The 21,288-nt window shown below is 45.6% G+C and overlaps 2 protein-coding genes across 7 annotated transcripts; both read right to left on the bottom strand.

The window, feature by feature from the left end:
• Positions 1-691: 691 nt before the first annotated feature.
• coq3 (coenzyme Q3 methyltransferase) lies at positions 692-9,402 on the bottom strand. Its single transcript, XM_080472542.1, has 6 exons — positions 9,134-9,402; positions 6,808-6,945; positions 4,491-4,590; positions 3,467-3,736; positions 2,693-2,852; positions 692-1,242 (listed from the first exon to the last, which is right to left on the bottom strand). The coding sequence occupies exons 1-6, from the start codon at positions 9,310-9,312 to the stop codon at positions 1,070-1,072; spliced, it is 1,020 nt and encodes a 339-aa protein (XP_080328668.1). The 5' UTR covers positions 9,313-9,402; the 3' UTR covers positions 692-1,069.
• Positions 9,403-12,608: 3,206 nt separating this feature from the next.
• Positions 12,609-21,086, bottom strand: pnisr (PNN-interacting serine/arginine-rich protein). 6 transcript variants are annotated; one of them, XM_080472362.1, is made up of 12 exons: positions 21,007-21,086; positions 20,398-20,506; positions 20,080-20,280; positions 19,750-19,988; positions 19,230-19,392; positions 16,494-16,684; positions 16,232-16,372; positions 16,047-16,146; positions 15,360-15,413; positions 14,774-14,968; positions 13,450-14,551; positions 12,609-12,953 (listed from the first exon to the last, which is right to left on the bottom strand). In XM_080472362.1, the coding sequence occupies exons 2-12, from the start codon at positions 20,483-20,485 to the stop codon at positions 12,920-12,922; spliced, it is 2,508 nt and encodes an 835-aa protein (XP_080328488.1). In that variant the 5' UTR covers positions 20,486-20,506; positions 21,007-21,086; the 3' UTR covers positions 12,609-12,919. The 6 variants fall into 6 exon arrangements, with proteins under 6 accessions (XP_080328488.1, XP_080328492.1, XP_080328489.1 ...); XM_080472366.1 differs by having other exon boundaries at positions 13,493-14,551; XM_080472363.1 differs by having other exon boundaries at positions 13,450-14,548.
• Between the last annotated feature and the right edge of the window lie 202 nt (positions 21,087-21,288).

The raw sequence follows: 21,288 nt of genomic DNA, 5'->3' as shown, positions 1-21,288 counted from the left end.
TCTGTTCTTGGCAGCAGCTGAGCAGCATTGAAACAGATTCAATCACGTTCCTGACTAATAAGGTAATAGAACAAAAAAACTAAAGCGCCAATATCATGCAGGAGATCGTAATGATTCCTGAGAACTCAGCCCTCTGGTGTTCTTAAACTGCTGCTGGAGCAGAGGAAACATGACTTTTGCACGCGTTTAACGACCACGTTATTTAAGAGCAGCATGCACGCATGACTTATTTGCTGCCACAGGGATCTGCATTATATAACACTTCCAGAGACCCATTATAATCCCAGAGGAAGGGAGCGCCCCTTCCTCTGTCAACTTACAAGGCTTTAGTATCTAAAAACAGAAAGGACGCGTTTTTGTTTTTTTTTGTCGTCTGCAAGAAAGGTCCCAAAAACGTTTATCATTGTAATTTTTGTCTTCAAAGATGCAGCCTACAAATCAATTTCAGTCTGGGTGAACTGATGAATAATCGACATTAAATAATAATAAATAAGACAATTTCTACACTTATATATATATATATATATAATAAGCAAATAAGTTTCAAGCATTTCATAATATTTTGTTGTTTTATGGCGTCTTGGTAAAAGGTAACTCCTAATATTTAGAAATTATTTTCAGATACTGTATTTTTTACTTTCATGACAAATAAACTCTTATGATTATAAATAACATAAAACAATGACACGCAGAAGCTCCACAGTTTAAATGATCACAAAAACACATTTTTTTCCCATTGCATTATCTTTTTTTTTTTTTTTAATTATATTAACATTCTTGAAATGCTGAAGCATGGTGGCGCAGCGGACCGGCACAATGCGAGGAACAGCTGCTGTCGCACACGAAATCAAACGTCAAACCTTCTGTTTCACTCCAGCAGCACAGTGCGGCCTCATCCTGAGCGTGGCTGGCCAACAATGGCACATCTGTTTGTCCCTTCCCTCGAATAAACTCGGCCGTTACGTCACAGCTGTCCGGTGGGATGTCAGGCCTTTACGCTTCACGGAAACATTTACTTATTTATTTATCTATTTTCGAATTCTCCCACTTGTTCTTTCGCCGCGGCGGCTCAGCCGTGCGTGGCCGCAGTGTGCGTCTGCTGGTCGGAGCTGATGTTCTCCACGTCTTCTTTCACTTTGACAGCGTGCAGGGCGTAGTTGATGGCAGTGCTGTTGGTCCAGCTCCAGGCTCCTGACACCGGGTTGTACAGCATTCCTTGCACAGACTGCGCCGAGAAACCGTCTGTTGAAAAGAGACACGGAATAGAAGAGAAATACTTTAATAACAATGGATTTTACACACACACAAAAAAACCAAAACGATAATAATGCACCCGAGTTTAGTGGTGAAAGTTCAGTGAACTCATATCTTGTTTAATTTGGGGATAAGGGAAATGGAAAAATGTTCAAATAAATATAAAATTTAGAGCTTCTTATATGGTACATTGTGAAAGAGAACATGTATTTGAACTCAACAGTGTTCCAACAAATCCTGCAAAATGAGCAGCTTAACAAAAACTCTCTTTAAAATGGGAAATAGGTTTAGTTTAAAACTATAAATCAAATTAAAATCATTCAATATGTACATATTAGTATAAAGGCCATGTGCCATAAATATATTCTCCCCATGACTTTCAGCCTTTAAATTGAAATGGAATCAAAATCATTTAATTTGTATAATTCCTGTTCCTATAGAAAGGAGCCGGACGAGTTGAGCTTTCCCATACAAACTGGTTTTACCTTCTTAGTTGAGCCCCTCTCCTTTTGCTTTCTCGTCATTGGTAGACAATTTGATTAGAAGTCCTCACATTTTACACAAAAAGCATTTCATGAGTGTCTGTAAGACGTTTTGGTATTTGTTGCTCCGACATAAAACAAACTAAAAGCAGAAAAAGAGGCTTTTATTACCCTGGACTTAACTAAAAAAGTAGTTTTTGATCAGAAAGTGATTAACTCCATGTGTTCCAAGCACATTTTGTCTCATCAACCTTTTAACCTTAGGTCTGCATCATCTTGAAAACAATTCTTGTTTCCTTCAGCACATAAAAAGGCTGATCTGCTGAAGAAATAAGTAGGCAAACTGCTGATCACCCTGCTGAGGTTACACTGCGACGTTGCCTTTTTGCAAGAATAAACTATTAAAATTCTCTTAAACTTTTCAGTTGGTTTCAGTCCGATTCCTGTGTGTTGGTCGCCCGAGGTTTTTCAAATAGACCCTTATAGTTTTATCTAATATACGAGTTGATGAACGTGAACTGAAGGCCTCGGGAGAGTTGGGATAGTAAATTTGGATTCCAACAAGTATGAGCATGGACATCTGTTTCTGTGAGTCGATACAAATTGAACGTCCGATACGAGATATGAAACACAATCGGTCGCCGGTGTGTAACCTGAGCATTGAATGCAATTTTAGGGTTATTATCAAACGTATATTTGTAAATTTGATTGTGAAAGAGTGAAGACCTCAACGGTCAAGTACCAAATTGACCTCAGTGAAAGAGAAATATTTACTATATAATGGAAAACCACTCAGCTCTGGTGTTCACGTTGCAATACCACTTTGTACCTCAGCATGGTGCAGTGAGTTCCTATAGGTTCAGGTTCAATTATTATTATTATTATTTTTTTTATTCCTCATCATTTAAGAGGAGAGGATTTTATTCTTTGGCCGTCTTATAATCAGAGGGACTCACAGGACTCCAGGAGGCGCTCCAGCTCCACTGGGCTGATGAACTTCTCCCAGTCGTGCGTCCCTCTGGGGACGATGCGCAGCAGCTGCTCGGCCGCCACAATCCCCAACGCGTACGACAGGTTGGTTTTATTTATAGTTGTGATGAAGAGCGAGCCACCCGGCTGCAGAAGGAAACACACAGGTGGACACAGGTGAGACGCGCCTCTTTCGGAGTTATTTCTAGACGGGATCTAATAGAGTTCGGAGGACAGAAGCCAGCGCACGAGACTGAAAGTGACCGGCCTCCAGGTTAAACTCGATCAAGATTAGTACGTGAGGAGGAGGAGGAGGAGGAGAGTGAAAGAGACAGGAGAGTGGAGCTCACAATGAAGCCAGCAATGCGAGAAGTCACATGGAAGCATCCGTCTACAGACCCTGAAGCAAGGCACTTTGTCTAAATGTTTTTAGTGAAAAGGAGAGCGAGAGAAAGGGCAGAGTTCAGTATTGCTTTGGCTAAATGGAGGCACAATAAATAGAAACCAGTCTTTATATATATATATATATATAATAACTCCTGCCTGCTTTGGCCCACTGACCTTTGACATTTCCATCCTCTGGTCAGTTTTTGAAGCACAGCTCTCACTGAAGTCTCTCAACATTCAGAGCAAACTGCACATTAACTCGCTCCATTCCCAGAGCTGCATGAACACACGCACACCGCCTCCGTATCCTTATCAGGATGCGCTCGGACGAACGTGGACGCACGTGTGCGGTGTGAACGCCGACCGGGACGCACCTTCAGCACGTGGCTGCAGCAGAACGCGAAGGTTTCCAGGTCGGCCAGGTGCTCCACCACCTCGGACGCCACCACGGCGTCGTACAGGGTCGCTCCCTCCTCCTCATCTCCTCCTCCTCCTCCTCCTGCAGAGAGCTGCTCCAGGGTGCAGGCCTGGTAGGAGACCCTCTCTCGGAGGTCCGGGTCGTAGGATGAATGCAGCCGCGCCGTGCCGATGCTGTCCTCTACTGGATCGATGCCCAGCACGCTGGCTCCCAGGCGACCCAGCGGCTGGAGGACAGAGGGAAAAGTCAGAGCATTTAGATTTGTGTGTGCATTTAACTACAACTTTATAGTAGCACTTTTCTATTGTGTTACAAACACGTGACATCTGAAAATAGACATATTATGCACTCAATAAAAGGTTAAGTGAACTCTATCGCCCTCTTCTGGACAACAGCGGCACCTCCACAAGTGAGAGTGGAGAGCTGCTTGCTCCCCGAGGCCGAGATCAACCCTTGCACCGCTGATCTCCTCTGATGGAAGAACTTACAGTGACAAGACACCCAGACACACACACACAAACATCCGCAATCCCAGCAGACACTTTTTGGCATTTTGTTTTGTGTGCATCCGTGTCGGAATGCGACAACCTGTGTGACAGAGCCACACGAACACGGGACCTGATTTTGTCTCCCCGGATCACAGGGGAGAGCTGGTACACCCTCAGCTCGGGTGAAAGCTCCGTCCTGGCTGCCCAGCTAACAAACACATAAACAACTGTAAACGACCCACTGTCCCGTCCACCACACTGCGACCAGTCACATCAAAAGAAAGCCGGAGCCGGACTGACAATTCAAATGCGTCCTCCGAATTTTAGGAGCACCACTGAAAGCACTTATTTACAAACTTGCATTACAGGGCAACAAAAAAAAAAGATTTAATCGGACTTGAAAGGTGGCTATCACAATAATTTCAGCTGGACAGACATTACAAAGCGTCTGAGACACTCGTGTCTGTTTTGGTTTGAGTCGGTTCTTTTTACCTCCGTGAGCAGGCCTCCTCCACAGCCGACATCCAGGATGCTCAGTCCAGCCAGAGGCTTCCCGGGGTGACGCGCTCTGTGCACATTCAGCAAATTATCCCTTTAAAATGTAAAAAAAGAAAAGAAAGTCAGCATAAAACATTTTTCCACCTCCACATATTGTAAACTCAAAGACCATACAGTCAGAATCACCGTGAGCACATGAGAGACTGCAGATTAGCAGAAATGGGTGTACAGGAGTCTCCGGGTTTACGCCGCCCGCCGTCACCCTGTTCCTCAGATTGGCCCTGAGCAACAGTGTCAGCCAGCTAACGACCACGAGTTACCCTCTGCTCCTTCCTCCCTCCTTCACACGCAGCCTGACAGCTGTCCGCCTCGGGCGGGCAACATGCAGAGCAGGCCGAGGAGCTGCGTTATGCATCATCCTCATTAAAGCTCTGCCCGGGTGCTCCGCCGCTCGAGCGTCCATCGGACTGCATCAGCAGCACGGCGCCACGGCGCAGAGGAAAGCAGACAAACGCTACGGAACTAAACGCCGTCTGTGTGAGGAGATGCCACTCATACAAATTTGTGTAAAATGTAAAAAAAAAAAATTTTTTAAAAGCAATGATGTGAAGAGATAAAAATATTACGATTTCTTGAAACTGAAAAACTATAATCACGTACGAGATCAAACATTTCTTGTTCTTCTATGGTGTGTATGTGTGAATGACAATAAAGCTTGTATTATTTCTAAATGGTGCTGTGAACGTTCCCGGGATTAGAGATGATTGTATTTATATTACAAGAGTTCCTAACATCTTAAATTAAGACAGTTGTTTTCATTCAACATTTATTATTCACAGTATAGACCACCATCATTTTTATATAGCTCCAAATACGACACAGTCATCTTAAAGTAATTTTTACTAAGAAAAACCCCAAACCAGCTCAGTGCCACAGAAGGTAAACGATGATGGTGGAGATACGCCAGTTGTCTGGTTATTGGCATTACGACACAGGTGGAGCAGGAATGAACTGACACAGACACAAGAACGATATTTCCCGTCAGTCCACCTGCAGTTCAGTTAATCGTTTATGTGAAGAAAGCAAAGCTGAACACGCGGAGGGTTTCCTCCAGCACGATCGTCCTTGTTGTCCCTTTGCTGGTCTGTCGGCCTTCCTCCCACCTTCGCCTTCCACATATACAACCTGTCGAATTACTAAATAAATTAAATAATGTGCCAAACAATAAGTATAAGTGGCTCATTCCGCCACAATGCGGTTGGAAGTAATTTCCTATTTAGATTTGTTCAGTGACGAGGATCTTCAACTGTACAATGATCAATACTGGAGCAACGAGACAAAAGACTTGGTTACAAGCCCACAGTTACAATTTACACTCACGACACTCCACTGTGTGGACGCCTACATGAAGCTCCCTCACCTGTCAATACAAGACTGGATAACAAAATATGAATATATATATATATATATTTACTAAATCCCACCACAGACACTAATCAAGGTCTTCATAAAGGGTTGTGGATTTTTGAGTGTGTTAGTATTTGTTGCATTAGAGTCACTTGTGTGACGGATAACTGAGCAATAATCTTCAACTGGCCACACATAGAAAAACAAAAAAACATGAAACCAACGTTGAATGAATGTTTTAACTATAACTTAGTCCTCTGAACAACAGTGAATTCAGCAGGTTTCAACACACAGATGAAAACGGTGACTTGCTGGATGAACCCTCCCAGAGCGTAAAAACATGCAGCAGCCACAGCGCTGCTGCCGCATCCCATTTGGATTCCGCCCGAGGGCAGAGGCTTATCGGGCGAATCAGCCACACTCAGCCACGCAGGCACCGAGGCTGTCAGGCTGTCAGCATAAGCACACATCACCATCATCATCACCGCCGCCGCCGCCGCCACGAGGGCCTCCGAGAGCGAGGCCCTCGGCTTTAAGGCCACTGTCACGATGGCAGCAGAGGGCTCCTCCAGCAGATCTTATCCATCAAAACAGACCCCCACATCCAGCACAGATGTAGCACCGGGGCGGCTCCAACGCTTATGGCTGGGAATGTGCTGATGGTTGGAGCAACCCTGTCACTAGACATTTCTGGAACATTCCCTGGCGCGTTTTTTTTTTTTAATTATTATTATTTAGCAATCAAATGCCACAAAGCGGGATCCCTGTGGGTTGTACGACGCTATTCGTTGACGCCTCTGCTGCTCAATCACCGTCTGCAGACAGAGACTCCGATGTGACGCGTCGACGTCACGAGACGTAGAAACAGCAAGTACAGAAATGCACATTGTGGACCAAGACGTACCGTATAAAAGGCACCCTCAGGTCATTCATGGCGTGAAGTGCTGCAAATTCCCCCTGTTCATCCCACCACTTGCTGGCCAGTGACTGGAACTTCTTCACCTCTTCGGGGTCCACAGTGGATTGAGAGACTGACCGAACACTGACCAAGGGAAAGAAAAGAAAAGAAAAAAGATTTTCAAAATAAATAACTGGGCCCAAACAAATCAAACAAAGACTCTTCAACATTTATAACAATATTACTGAATTCCCACTGCAATATACACGTTTCTCAATTGCATACTGTATGGTAATTTCCATGCTCTTAAAGGGAAAATATGACTAAATGTTTACTTAATCAACTCAAACCAAGCTGCTGGTTCACGAGGTGATGAATCTCATTCAGTCTGATGGATTTGAGAGTGTGGGGCGGTCCTCCTCTTGGAGGTGCCAGAGAGCATCAAGAGGATAAGCACAGCAAAACTCAAGAGGGTCAAACGGATGCTTATCTTCCTAACAGGAGTTTTCCTTTTTGAGGTTTGAGGAGAAATTATGGGGAAAAAAAATAATAGAAGAGCAAAAGCATCAACCTCTTACTTTTAGAACTCAATGTATTATAAATGGAATGAAGCCTAAACAAAATGATGAGATCACTTTCAGTGCACAATCATATAGGTAGCAGGTACATACTGTGAATAAATACTTGTCAAATTTAAATAAAAAGCACCTAAATACCACAAGTTATGTTTTCTAATGTTTATAAATCCCAAAAATGGTTTAAGCTCCGTTGAATACTTCTGGTGTAATGGATCGATCCAGTCTTAAACTCTTCTTTCACTCATGCCGTTTTATTATTTGTGGAGGCATATCCTGAGGGAACCAAGTTTCCACAGGCATTTAGGGAAAAACAATCAATGTCTATAATGTTTGATGTCGCTGTCAAATTGAGACCTTGACATTTAAACATGTTAAAACACTGAAACAATCTACTTTTGGGAGTTATTCTTCAGTTAAGCATGGGTCCCTCCATGCTTTTATGGCATAAAAAAATTGCTTTAATGTTTTTCAATCTGGATTTAGATCAAACCACAGCACTGACACTGAAGTTATTGAAGTGCTGAATGGCATCTACCAGAGCAGTGAACCACAGAGTTTCTAGATTTAGTGTTACTGGATCTTAGTCTTACTGCTGCTTTTGACCGCAACATACTGCTCAACACACTATATATCTGGCAGCGCATTAAATTGGTTTAAATCAGACCTACAAGATGGGCTCTTCAGTTTCGTTAAGTAATTATGAATCTAAGTTTATGAAAATCACTTGTGGGGTTCCTCAAGGCTCCATCCTTGGGTCTCTTTCATTTAGACTCTAGAGCCGCTGATTATGAACATTACAACATCTCCCATCATAATTATGCAGATTGTGTGTTGGCTCTATATATTAGTCTCGGTGAGTGACCAAAGCGTCTTATACTAGCTGAGTGTACAAATGAAAATAATGAGTATGTGTGTCAAATGTTTTTACAACTTAACCTAGAGAAAACTAAGGTCATTGTTTTGGGCCCCATAAAAGAAAGGTCAGCACTCATATTGACTCCATGTCACTCAGGACATCAAATCAAGTCAGAAATCTGCATATAATTTGGGACTCAGACCAGAAATTCAACAACCACATGAAACGTTCTCATTGAGAATAATAAAGTCAGCTTCCTACCATCTCATAAAAGGTTTCCTGACTGAACAAGATTCAGAGAGACTTGTTCATGCCTTTATTTCCAGCAGGCTGGCTCATTGTAATGGTGTGTTTATATGTGTGAGTTAAAAATGTGTTAGACAGCCGCAGCTCACCAACACAAAAGAGTGTGTCAAAGGAAACACTTCAAAATCTTACTTCTTGTCTTTAATGATTTTAATGGTCTTTGGCCTAAATTAATCTCAGATTAACTAGCAGGATATGAAACATCCAGACATCTGAGGTTCTCAGGAAGATCTATAATAAGTGTTTCAGTCAGAAGAAACCAGGTGAATCAGATTTTAGTTCCTACACTCCTCACGTATGGAACAAACTTACTGAACACCTGTGGACCGCTGACACACTTAAATCGGGCCATAAAATGTTATTATTTGCTCAGGATTTCAAATAAACAACAGACAGAACTATTAGTTAATTGCCTTTTGTCTGACGGGTGCTTTTAAGAACAAACGTGCCTTGTATTTTCCTCAATTGTGTTTTTCAAGTCCAATATACTTAATTGTACGTGTGAAACATTCATTTAAAGTGCAGCTATTGTACATCTACAGTACTGTTTCATTCAGTGAGAGATTCATGGTGGTCCTGCTGCTATATCTACCCGGGTGGACGCTGCACAGGTCGGTGTTCTCTGCCCGGACCGGCGCTCCTCTGCAGCCACCGTGTCCGCTCCTCACGCACCGCGGTCCAGCTGAAGCCGCTCCGTCCCGCCCCGCAGACGGGACTCGGCTTCCGGCTGCACAGCCCGAGCATGACACGGCCAAACTTACTGGAGAGCATGTTGCCGACCTGTTTGGTGCCTTTCAGGAGTGAAGGTGCTCACTTGACCCACACGGTCCTCCTCCTCTTCTTCTGTTATTGCTCTTCTTCGGCTGTGAAATATACCAAGCTGCTCTCCGGTGAGGTTTCACAGTACTGCCATCTACTGGACGCCGAGCTCTTTGCACCTCACCTTTCCTCAGAGCAAGTTCTCGTCATGTTGTAAAGGTTTTACTGATCTATCTCATTTAAAGTAGTACTTGTGATCAGTCCCGACAGGTCGGCTGCTGCTCAGAGCTTCGACCACTACGAATACAAATGAATCATTCAAAGCACTCACTTCATGTCACATTTTTTGTAAGAAAGTTGCTTTATTAAAAAAAGAAAAATGGATTGATTGAACTGTTTTCTTGCACTCACGGGAGTAAACGAAATCCTTAATTTTTCGGACGGTGAGTCTGATAGAAAACCCTAATTTCTTTGATTGCACACTTGTACAGAGGTAAACATGAAAAGCTTTCCTGTGCCTAAAGAATCAAGTGGATGCTCCTCTAAAGTGACATTCAACGTTTGCATCAGTTGTTGTGAAAACAACTTCAAAAACCTTGAAAAAAGTATAACGCCAGGAGCTGTAGGCTACATTACATGAAACGACATTACGTATGCATCATTGCGCTTCGGACAAAACATTGGATGGAATATGTATCAATGCAACTCACATAATTCAAATACATCAAATCTGAGGTTCGAGTTTAAGTACATGTGGTTATTATAAGATTGTCAGAAGAAAGGGTACGAGTGCTTACGGCCCTGGCAGGGGATTTGAGGTGATATAGAATAGTATGACTGATTTCACTTGATATTTTACAGAACTGTTGATTTGTCCAGGATAGCCTGTCTCTGCTTAGTTGGCCCAAGAGCCGCTCATATTGCTGGGCGATATATCAAGATTTGGCCTTCGAGGTTCACCTGACAGTTTAATTGTTCTGTGATTTATACTACTTTCTGTTTCCATGTTTGCACAAAACATTGTTTGAACAGCATCTGCAGTTGACAAGGTGAAAACATGTCTACCTTAATGTGAACATATTGTATATGTCTCTGAAGAGCAAGCTCGTGGCCTTTTTTTTTTTTTGCTCTGTATATGTTTAGTTTACATTTTGCAGTTGCCATATCGCTCAGCCCAAATCTAATGTGATGCAAAAAGAAGCTGCAAGAATCAAATGTTTCATTTTACTTGCAGGTAACTCTGGATGTGTCCAGTCATGAATTCATTGCTATATTTGCCCTACATACATTTGAATTGCCACTCATGCAATGGTTGTGTTTCTCTGGTGAAGCCACCACAGCACTAGTAGGCAGTGCGGATCGTTCAGGCAGCGCGAGCAGCCGGCTTATCCTTCCATCCACTGCCTGCTGGATTTTACCACCGGAAGCTGCTCCGTTCTGCGCAAAGCCCTGCTGAGACTCTCGGTTCCGACTTCCTTGTTTGGATTCCTGCCGCTGCATCCAGGGGAGGGCAGGAGATATGGGCAAGGGGAAAGACCTGAGCGACGATGTCAAACACCAGATCGTGGCGGCCAGGAAGCTGGGTCGGAGTCTGTCTGAGACGGCGAGGCTCGCGGGGTGTTCCCGAGCGGCGGTGGCCAGGATCTACCAGCAGTGGTCCAGGGATGGGACGGTCACCAGCCGCCGCCAAGGGGTGGGCCGGCCCAGGCTCATCGACAAGCGGGGGCTGCGCAGGCTGTCCCGGCTGGTGCAGAACAACAGCACGGCCACGGTGGCGCAGGTCGCACACCACTTCAACGACGGGTGCGGGAAGAACGTGTCGGAGCACACGGTGCATCGCGCCCTGCTGCGCATGGGGCTGCGGAGCCGCAGGCCGGTCGCGCTGCCCACCCTGACACCCGCACACTGGCAGAAGCGGCTGCAGTGGGCCCGCGAGCACCGCGGCTGGTCCGCGGAGGACTGGAAGAAGGTGGCGTGGTCCGGCGTGTCCCGGTTTGTTTTGCACCGGGCGGACGGGAGGGTGCGGGTGCGTCGCGAGTGCGCGCAGGATCCGGCGCCGGCGTGCGCCGTGGAGCGGAGGAGAGCCGACGAGGACAGCGTGATGCTCTGGGCCATGTTCAGCTGGGAGACGCTGGGATGCTGCATGTGTTTGGGAGACGGCGCGACCCCTGCCGCCTACTTGAACATAGTCGCAGACCACGTGCACTCGTTCATGTCGGCCGTGTACCCGGATGGCGGCGGCGTCTTCCAGCAGGACGCCGCCCCCTGCCCCACGGTGCGGGACTGGTTCCACGAACACACGGACGAGTTTAAAGTGCTGGCGTGGCCTCCGAACTCCTCGGACCTCAATCCCATCGGTCACCTCTGGGACGCGCTGGAGGAGCACGTGCAGTCGGTCACGGATCCGCCCCGCAGCGTGGAGGAGTTAAAGGACCTGCTGGTGACTTCTTGGTACCGGACCACGGTGGACTCCTTCAGGGGGGCGGTGGAGTCCATGCCCGGCCGCGTCGCTGCGGTTTTAGGAGTGGGCGGGGCGCAGAGCGGTCCTAATAGTTTGGCGCATAAACATTCGACCACAGCGGACTGCCAGGCGACAAAAGATGAGAGTGCGAGCGCAGAAGCGGAGTGGTTGGCCAGTTATGCCTTTAGTTTGTGTCAGAGCAGCTTATTATCAGGGGCGTATGGAGAAGACCTGGACTCTGGAGCCCAACATGAAGCGGGGCTGCAGTGGGGGGGCCACACCTCTGCAGATATTAATCCTGTGTGAGCAACAGTATAAATACAGGGGCAGGATCAGTTTATTGCACAGGTGGCTTGGTTGCTTTTCAGTTCAGAACAGATTAATTCCCCCAGGAGGGTTCCGCCCCACCCCTTGACAACCATAAGATTAAATCTTGGTGCCAACAGGGCATCAGTGAGGTTTAAGTTTGGGAAGACTTTTCCAGAAAGGCTTTTGTTGTAGGAAAATATGCATTTAATCATGGCTTTTTCTGTTTTATTTGTGGGAATGCATCTGCTAACCAGAGGTCACTTCTACTGCACCTTTTAATATTGAATATTGAGCTGTTCAGTGAATCAAGTGTTTGATGTCTTGTTTTTGTATGTGAAACTGACCCATCAGACTTTTGACCCTCTATTGCATTTTTATTTTATTTTTTTTATGTAAACATTTTCTAAAGTCAATCCCCAATCCATCTTTTAAATATGTTTATAAAGGCATGGAGTGAAGGAAAGTATGGACTATAGACGTCACTGATTGTAGAGTGTTTACTTCATTGGCATCAAGACCAAAGACACCGAGAGCGAAGAGAAGGACAAACAAATTTTATTGGACATTTACAATAATGTTTGGAAAAATGTGAATCCTGTTACGTGTTAAAATGGTACAACTTGCCTTTTTAGTGTCTCATTAACTTTTGCATAATGATACCAACGAAAGCTCCTACCATTCAAAATGTGTTGTTCGCCAGTCACACTTTAAGAAGAACATATTTACAATGAAAGAAATGTATGACGGGAAGGTTTCACCTACACAACTGCCTCTACAATGAGACAATGCTGCTCAACTCATGGAATTTAAAATGGTAAAATGCACAGATCAGGGCGTCAACTGTGCTCCTCAGCGTCTGCTACGACGGGAGGGGGACGCAGACCTGAAAGAGAGGCGTGGACACGACATTAATACTGCACCAGTCACAGTTTCCAGTGCAGACTACAAGATACAGGCATGCAAAATAGCCCGCCCCACCAAACATGCTGCCAGAAGCATTCAACATTGTGTCAACATCCCAAAAAAAAAAAGTTTGGTTCTGGAGATTCTAGAAAGGAAACGTATCCTGCAGAGCAAAGCCACACGAGCAATTCTATGTTTGTTTTCAACTAAGGAAAGTCACATTTTATTAAAAAGGTGCTTCGAGGATTAGATAAGGCAACAGTGGCAAAATGTAAAGTGGGTTAAGTTAGGCTAAGAGCAAATTTGCATTTGACAGAGGAAGTGGTTCAGAGTTGACACGGCTAAGCTGGTGGCTGCATTTGACAGTTTTTCTTTACTCAGCAGATCAAGTCAAAGGACTCCAGAGAAATGACATTGATTAACACAAATGAGGAAATACAGTAGGTATAAAGAAAGAGGAATTAAACGAATACTACCTTGATCGTGACTTAGACTTGTGTTTGCGGCTTGCCTTCTTACCAGACTTGTGAGATTTTTCCGTCGACCTTGAGCGACTACGTTTGGATTTTTTAGATTTCTTTTCCTTGCTAACTTCAGGGGAAGGGGATCTACTGGAGTCAGAGTCTGAGTGTCTCTTGCTAGCTTTGGCAGAGCCCTTCTTGCTGGCTTTGCTGTCTTGTCGAGAGCGTTTGTCACTATGAGAGTCCGTGCATGAGTCACTATTTTTCCTTTTCTTTGATTTGCCATTCTCCTCCGCTACCGCAGAGCTGCCTTTATCCTTCTCCCTCTCTTTGGCCTTTGGCTTCTCTTTTTTTTTGTCTAGTTCTTTCTCCCTGTCCTTGTCTTTATCCTTCTTTTTCTTGTCTTTTTCATGGCTGCGACTCCGGTCCCTCCTCCTCTCTCTGTCTTTGCTGGAGGCTTTCTGTTTGTGTTTGCTGCTGCGGCTGTGGCTGCTGTCCCTGCGCTCCCTGCTCCTTTTCCTCTCCTTCTCCTTCTCCCTGTCCCGGTCTCTGCTGCGACTGCGGCTGTCTCTGCCTCGGGCTCTCCCCCTGTCTCTGTCCCTGGACCTGGATCTACTTCTACGGCTCCTGCGGTCTCTGGAATCGCTGCGGTCTTTCTTGTGGCGGCCGGACCGCTCCACGCTGCTCCTCCTCCTGTCCCTGACCTTCTCGCCGCGGTGCCTGTGGGAGCTGTGGCTGCGGCTGCGCCGGCGGGCCTTGTGGGAAGAAGAGCGACTACGCCTCCTTTTCCGTGGCGGCGAGGAAGACCGAGAGGAGCTACGAGAGGACGCCGAGGAAGAGGACGAGGAGGAAGACGAGCGACTGCTGCTGTGGCTGGAGGTGGAGCGGGAGCTGCTGCTGTGACCGTTTGCGGGGGACTCACTGGCACCTCTGGCAGATCGCTCCTTCCCTCGCCCCGAGTGCTTGACCTCGCTACCCTCCCTCTCACTACGGGACCTACGCCTCTCTACTGAGGGCTCTGCCTCCCTCTCCTTTGTTTCCTGCTTGTGTGCATTTTCTAACGGGCTCTCTTCATATTCTCCCCTTTCCCTGCTCAACCTCTCCTTTGCCATCTCTTCTGTAAAACATAGAAAAGATGCAGGTTAAAAAGAAAAAAAAGCAACAGCGGCTACTGTGAAGACTGAGAACACGATACACTACTTGTGTTCAGCTCGAGTTGTTGCGTGAAAATTAAACTATATCGGTGACAGATTTTCCATATATCTTTACAGCTGTAACTGCAGGCCTTTGTTGATTCTAGTTTGAAACTATTCCGTGGACACAAGCCTTCAGTTCTTACCTCTTGCAAGCTGAGCCTCCTGAGCTTGTTTCTCTTGCAGCTGCTGCATCTCCCGCTCTTTCCTTCGGAAAGCGTCCTGCTTCTCCCGGATGCGGTGGCGCAACTCTTCCTCGTCCGTGTCGGAGGACTCGGATCCCCGGACGCTGCGGCCATCCTCATCCTCGCTCTCATCTGAACCATAGTCACCAAGCCCGCCTGCCACAACAGATCCCCCGATTGTTGAGTGTTGGGACGGCGGCCAAGATTCATTCTAGCACTGAGCTTCCAATTATGAAACCACTCAATCCCAACCCAAGGTCTCACATGAAAGGCACTTAACCTGCAGTTTAGTATTCCCCACCAATAAGCCTTTGGAAATCAAAACATATACATACAGCTCTTAAACAGTTTAAACACTCACGTAAATGCTTTACATTGGATTGCATGCGTCCATTATCTAAGTCAGAGGCCACTTGTGTCTAAGCCACGTGGGTGCCGAGTGTGGTGTAAACAGCTCTCCCCGATATCCTAATAACGCCTCGTCATGATCTAAAAATAAAGCCCACGTTCCTTCCCTCCCCCCAGTGACAGAAAAGGGGATACTCACTGAGACCAGTCAGAGAAGCCAGTGCACTTGACTGTGCCAGCTGTTTTGCAGGAGCTTTGATTCACATCAACAACAGGAACAACATGTTAAAACACATACTGCCATTTTCTCAAAGGCAAGAGAGCCGCTAGAAGGGGGTCACAGATAAAGCACTATTCACAAGAGCTGCCGTTGGTCACAAAATAAAAGAAAAAAAAAAAAGAAAATGGAGAAGAGAGAGAAGGTTAAAACAAACAAACGAACGAACGAACAAACAAACGTCTGTCACACAATCCAAGTCAAACAGTCGAACAGGAGGGAGAGAACCAATCTGTACTAATGCACAGTCACTTCAATGGAGGAAGTCACTCGTGTCTAAAGGTGAGTTCAGGTCGCAGTCAGTGCTGAGACTTCATTCAGTCGTACAGCTTTTCAGCCAGACCTTTAATACCAGGATGAAGAGGTTTCCAAAAACTCTTTATGACAAACATTGCTCTGCTTTCTCCATCTGATGCATTAGCAGAGAATGGTTGAAAATGCATATCAAACGTATTCCCGTGTTTGCTGCTAGATCGCCCCCTTTAGAGGGCGTGAGTACGTCTTTTAAAGAGATCAGATTTGATAAGATTGGATTCTGTCCATACTTAAAACATATCGTCTTGGTGACGAGCAGAGATGATGTATAAACTAAAAAAGACAAGAGCAGACCTCGAGTGGCTTTTCTATGAGTCTCTCTGGCTACGTGCAGGATCTCCTCATTAGTAACCTCGAGAAGGATCTCTGTCAGAAGAGTTTTGGTGATGATCATCTGGAAAGACAAGGAAAACATATGACAATGGTTCCTGTTGGAGGAGTCTGCAGTCAGTGAACATAACGTTACTAATCAAACTGACCAGCTGGAACTCTTTCTCCTCCTCAGTCATTTCAGGCTCGCTGTCCTCTGCAGGAGGGGAGGGGCTGCGGCCAGAAAACTCCTTCTTTATGGAAACCTTCTCCTCCTCTTCGTTGTCATCGTTCCCTTCATCATCACTGTCCTGGTGAAGACAGAGGCGGAGGCAGGCTGAGTTTCAACCAGCATAAATGCAAGAGGAAAGCACAGCCACAAACAGCTGTGTTTGATTATATTGTTGCCAAGTCCAGAAATTAGTTGCTTACAAATTTACTCTTGCGGGGTAAACGTGGCACGTCGCCAGGCTCGTCCGCCTCGTGATCTTTGACATCATCTTTTGTCATTTCCGAGCGCTCCTTCTCCATTCGCTCCCGCTCCAGCTTCTTCTGCTTCTCCCTGTCCATCTTTTCAAGACCCTCGCGGATCCACGCGGGTAGTGTCCGTCTTTTTACGGCATCTGAAGAGAAAATTTAGGGTTTGAATTGCTCTTCCTGTTAACTACACGTTATTTAACACTTTTAAACTGTAAGTGTAAACTTACGCTTTTAACCTGCTTAATTTTCTATCCAAAACACGTTAAAAAAAGAGGGTTGAAAACTGCCCTTGTGAACTGAAGTGTGCAATCTTGATCTCAGTTTTGATCATTCGAGTGAAAACATGCTGTGTTCTTTCAAGGTCAGCTGAATTAGGTCGATGCTTTATGAGACCTTTAAAGTTGAAATACTGTTCACACAGCTGACAAAAAACGCTTATTTATCTATTCAGGAATGTTGAATTGTTGACATTAAAACTAAGATTTCCACCTTTTTATCGGGATTCACCAACGGGTAAACAGTTTATGATCACAAATTAAATAAAATTTTTGGGGGGTGACTATGTTCTGTGCTTTGTGGAGTTGCTGAATCGTCTTTTATCAATGAAGACAAATACCTGAGCATTCATTTTGAATGAATACAAAATTAAGTTAGATAAGCAGCAACACAACAGACATATAATAATTATATGTGCATGAAATTAACATAAGATCTGTTCAATCAGCAATCATTGTTTAAGGGAACCCCCCCCCCCCCCCACACACACACACAGATGAATCAATATTTTATGGCCTTTGACGAATGATTAGAACACTGTGCCAATTTTGACACAATGGCAGGAAAAATGTGCAAGTGTAAGGAAACTGAGCCGGGGCATCTATAAAACCTGTGGATCCTACAAGGTCAGCAGTCGGCAACCTGCAACAGTCAAAGAGCCTTTCGGGCTCGTTTCCCACTGAGCAGAAACACTGGTAAAACCATCATGACATAAAACTGAAGATAACACTGCATATATCAATTTTAACGTCTATGCTACGTAAAAATACTGAGGAAAGGTGGATGGAAAATAAAAAAGAATAAACAAAACCATGTTTAAAAAATGTAATAAACATATGTAAATAAATAAATGCACTGATGAGGACTCAAATCTCTGGTCTCCCCACACGGCAGATAAGAGTCATAACCACCACAGCAGCTGCACAGGTGAAGCAGCTTCCTACAAAGATTTTATCACTGCATCACGCAGGTCAATCTTTTCGACAAAGGTTTTGGTCCCTATTACATCTTCTCATTAAAAATACACTACATAAGTGAGGAGGGGGAGAGAGAGAGAGAGGCTGCAGCTCCTTTCAGACCAGAAGCTTGTGACCAACCAGGAATCGAGCAGCACCTTCTCTGTGTTAAGAGTCATCCGTCCCCCGACCCCGCCTGCCTGCGCGCCCACCCGCCAGACGCCGCTATAATATTATCTATTATTCAATATATGCAGGAGTTTAGAGATTTTAGAACCATGAGTGTGAGCGGTGTGGCTTTCAATGTCATTCAGTTGTTGTATTGATCTTGATTATTGAATGTTAAGTGAATAATTGCCACTGTCTGTGGCAGTGAGGTGAAGAAGTGAAGGACTTTCGTCAGCATCGTTCCTCTACAGGTCTGTTGACTGATAGTGATGATTGTCACTCTCAACAACCTGCAATATCTAATAATCTCATCGGCGGGAAACTCTCCCATTATTGTTTACTTGAGCCGCTTTCCGCACACTGGTTGATTTTTTGACTCGGTTTATTGAAACGTTGGCGCTCCACAAAGCACCGCGGCCCAATGAGGAGGTGCAGACACTCCTCTCCGTAACAGGAGAGGAGGAAATTCAGCATGAGCTGTACGCCACTGTTCAGGATGACAAAACATTCCACTGTGTCACAGAGAACGGAGGCTTGCGGCTTTTCTCAAGCGGCCGCAACTTCCACGTTGGTGTCACGAGTACTGTTGCGTAATGACGTTAAATACCTGCATGTTATTTGGCGTTCACAACACCGCCTACATTTTAACCGTACTCTCTGTGGTAGGATTACACAATAGAGTTGGGTCTGGGTGTGCTTCGCCATAAGTTGCCGACCCCTGTACAAGGTATTTCTGTTCTGCTTGACTAAGAACTAAAAAATTCCCAGCAGGGAATTGCTAAAGCTGCACAAACAGCAATTCCCTGCGGGGATCTCCTGGTTGAGGGATTTTTGTGAATCTCTCTTTGACATGCATCACACATCTGTAAATATTTGCAGATCAAATATACCTTCTTGAGGAAACTGTATATTTATAGCATGTGCTTGTTTAAGTAGGATTAAGCAGCCAGACATGCTTCAAACATTATCCAGGAATGAAATCATAGACTTGGCCTACAAAATCTCTAGATCAAATGAATTGAATTCTGTGAAGCCACACTTACGGAACTTAAAATATCTGCAGCTAACACCTGCAACTGCACACCTTCAAACGTCTGCCAGCATCCACACTGCAATGTGTGAGGGATGTGCTGGTAACAGACAGTAGACCTATACAGTTCTAGGCAGGTGGCCAGAATGAGGTGGAAAAACTGCTGTGCATTTGCTGGGTTGAGCTACAAAATGTTTTGATACACAAAAACATGAAATCTGAAATTTCATTCGAAGCTCAGCTCAGTTCCCGACTCACCTAATGGAGCCGGGGCCTCTGGTTTGACAGGGAGCTGGATGGGGGATCTGGGCCGCTCTCTGAACCCAGGGGGTCTGGCTTCTCGTCTGTTCTGAGGAGGACCCTGCCAGTATGGTGAGTGGAAGCCGGCAGGTGTTGGGGAAAAGGTTGAAGCTGCTCCATGCTGCGGAGAAAAAAGAAAAATTGGAAATGAAAACAGTAGTTCCGACTACTGTCCTCTTCTTCTAGAAGACTGAGTTGTTATTTTAATCTTTGCTAGAACATGTTGACTTAGATTCATCCAGCACTTGTGACTGGGATTAAAGAAAATCGGTTAAAAAAAATAAAAATAAAGCTTATAAAAATAATACCAAACCATGCTGGATCCTCAACAAGCCAACACTTTTCACTGCAAGCAACGACTGATACACCTAGACGCCTGGAGCCGGCACAGTTTCTACTCATGGCGCCTTCTGGTTTTACTTGGCTGTTACATTTAAACCAAAACGGTTCAACAGTTTCTACTGTAGCATCTGCATACCTGATAATCAAACTGGTTCATGGCCATGGGGGCCATGGCGTAGCTGTCGGGCTGTGCCCCATACCCATGGCTGTTCTGGGGGTAAACCCCGTGGTGGGCCTCAGAGTTGAACTCCACGCTGTCCTGGCTGTTGCTGTCCTCGCTGGGGTTCACCACATCCATTGGTCCTGACCCTGGAGGGATCCATGTCTGATCAGGGGGCGGTGGAGGAGGAGGGGGCTGGCCATGCATTCCCCACTCTATTGATGACATAATATTTAATAAACAAACAAAGAAATAAATAAAAATTGGAATGGCAGAAGAGAGAGATGTGTATGAATAACAAACTACCTGAAATGCTTTTCTTCACTTTACCTGGCTGCCACATTCTGCCAAACGCTGGGTCACCCTGGAAGGTACCGTGATTGCCCTGTGCAACAGCTTCAACGCTGGGGATGTCTTGTCCATTGGGCTGCATGTTCTGCGGTTCTGCTCCGGTCGACTCCTTCTGGGCTATCCATGCCTGTGCCAGGGCAGCCCAGTCGACTTGACCTTATAATAAAACACATCAAAGACAAGATATAGTGTGCACTCGACCTTCCAGCTGTAGTCATATCCTGTTCATGTGGAAAATAAGACTTAAGAGGGGTTTTTCGCTCCCTCACTCACCAGGATCCTGCTGGTGCTGGAAGGACTGCATCCACTGCTGTTGGCTCAGAGGCCACTGCGGCCAGGGTTGTCCTCCCTGGTCCCACATTGCTCCTCTCCGGGGTTACACCTGAAGCATCCACAGCAGCGAGTCAACTGGGAATCTCTGACTAACAGCACATGAGCTGGCTGGCTGCGTCTTTGAGCAATGTGTTTATCCTTCGATCAACCGACTGAAAGCGGCTTCAGCTTCGATGCATCTGCTAATTTTAGCACACCGACCCGGCTAGCTGTGTTAGCGACCCGAGCTAATCGGGCACCGTATCCCCGTTATCACGGCTCAGCAGACACGGAATGTTGTGATACGTGAAACAAGAGATAAATTTAGTCTCGGGGTAGAGATTACGACCCCCTGCAGCTGTCTGGGGGTCCTGCGTTCAACGGCTGAGAAAACTCACCCGAGCTAAAGGAAGCTAATGCTAGCCGAGCTGAGTTTGAAGGCTCGCAGGCAGAAATACAGTAAATCCTCACGGCCAAACGGGACTTGTTTTTGCAGTAGACTTATGTTTTGACGGGGAAGTGTGAGGGTAAATCTCGAGCAAGCTGTGCTTTATGTGACAAAACTCCCACCTTTTAGCAGACACTGTCGCTCCGGCGTTGCAGCTCCGGTTCAAAATGGCGGCGCTGGTGAACGGAGGAAGTGTTGCTTTGCTGCGTTCACGGACCGTCGGGACTTTAGCTATACAGAGCTTGAAGGGAAAGCTGGAAATTCAGTGCGTGAAAACAAAATATCCTTAACAATCTCGCCAACACTTAATATAATGTTGAGGTTAAGGTTTTTTTTTTTTAATAGGTTTATTGCCAACCACTATTTTCTATATTGAAGTCTAACTTTCGTATTGATTCTAACGC

This window comes from Lipophrys pholis (assembly GCF_963383615.2).
Source record: "Lipophrys pholis genome assembly, chromosome: 9".
Taxonomy (NCBI): Eukaryota; Metazoa; Chordata; class Actinopteri; order Blenniiformes; family Blenniidae; genus Lipophrys; species Lipophrys pholis.
This window is presented reverse-complemented; position numbering and strand designations above follow the sequence as displayed.

What these genes read in the sequence shown, in the direction of transcription:
- coq3 (XM_080472542.1), bottom strand. Translation starts at nt 9,312, where the DNA reads ATGCTCTCCAGTAAGTTTGGCCGTGTCATGCTCGGGCTGTGCAGCCGG. An exon ending in CCTGTGCAGCGTCCACCCGG is followed by an intron (nt 6,946 to 9,133) that starts GTAGATATAGCA and finishes TCCCTTGGTCAG; the next exon opens with TGTTCGGTCAGTCTCTCAAT. An exon ending in GAGGAGGCCTGCTCACGGAG is followed by an intron (nt 3,737 to 4,490) that starts GTAAAAAGAACC and finishes TCTGTCCTCCAG; the next exon opens with CCGCTGGGTCGCCTGGGAGC.
- pnisr (XM_080472362.1), bottom strand. Translation starts at nt 20,485, where the DNA reads ATGTGGGACCAGGGAGGACAACCCTGGCCGCAGTGGCCTCTGAGCCAA. An exon ending in AGTGAAGAAAAGCATTTCAG is followed by an intron (nt 19,989 to 20,079) that starts GTAGTTTGTTAT and finishes TGTCATCAATAG; the next exon opens with AGTGGGGAATGCATGGCCAG. An exon ending in AAGTCTAAGTCACGATCAAG is followed by an intron (nt 12,954 to 13,449) that starts GTAGTATTCGTT and finishes CCTCTCTTTCAG; the next exon opens with GTCTGCGTCCCCCTCCCGTC.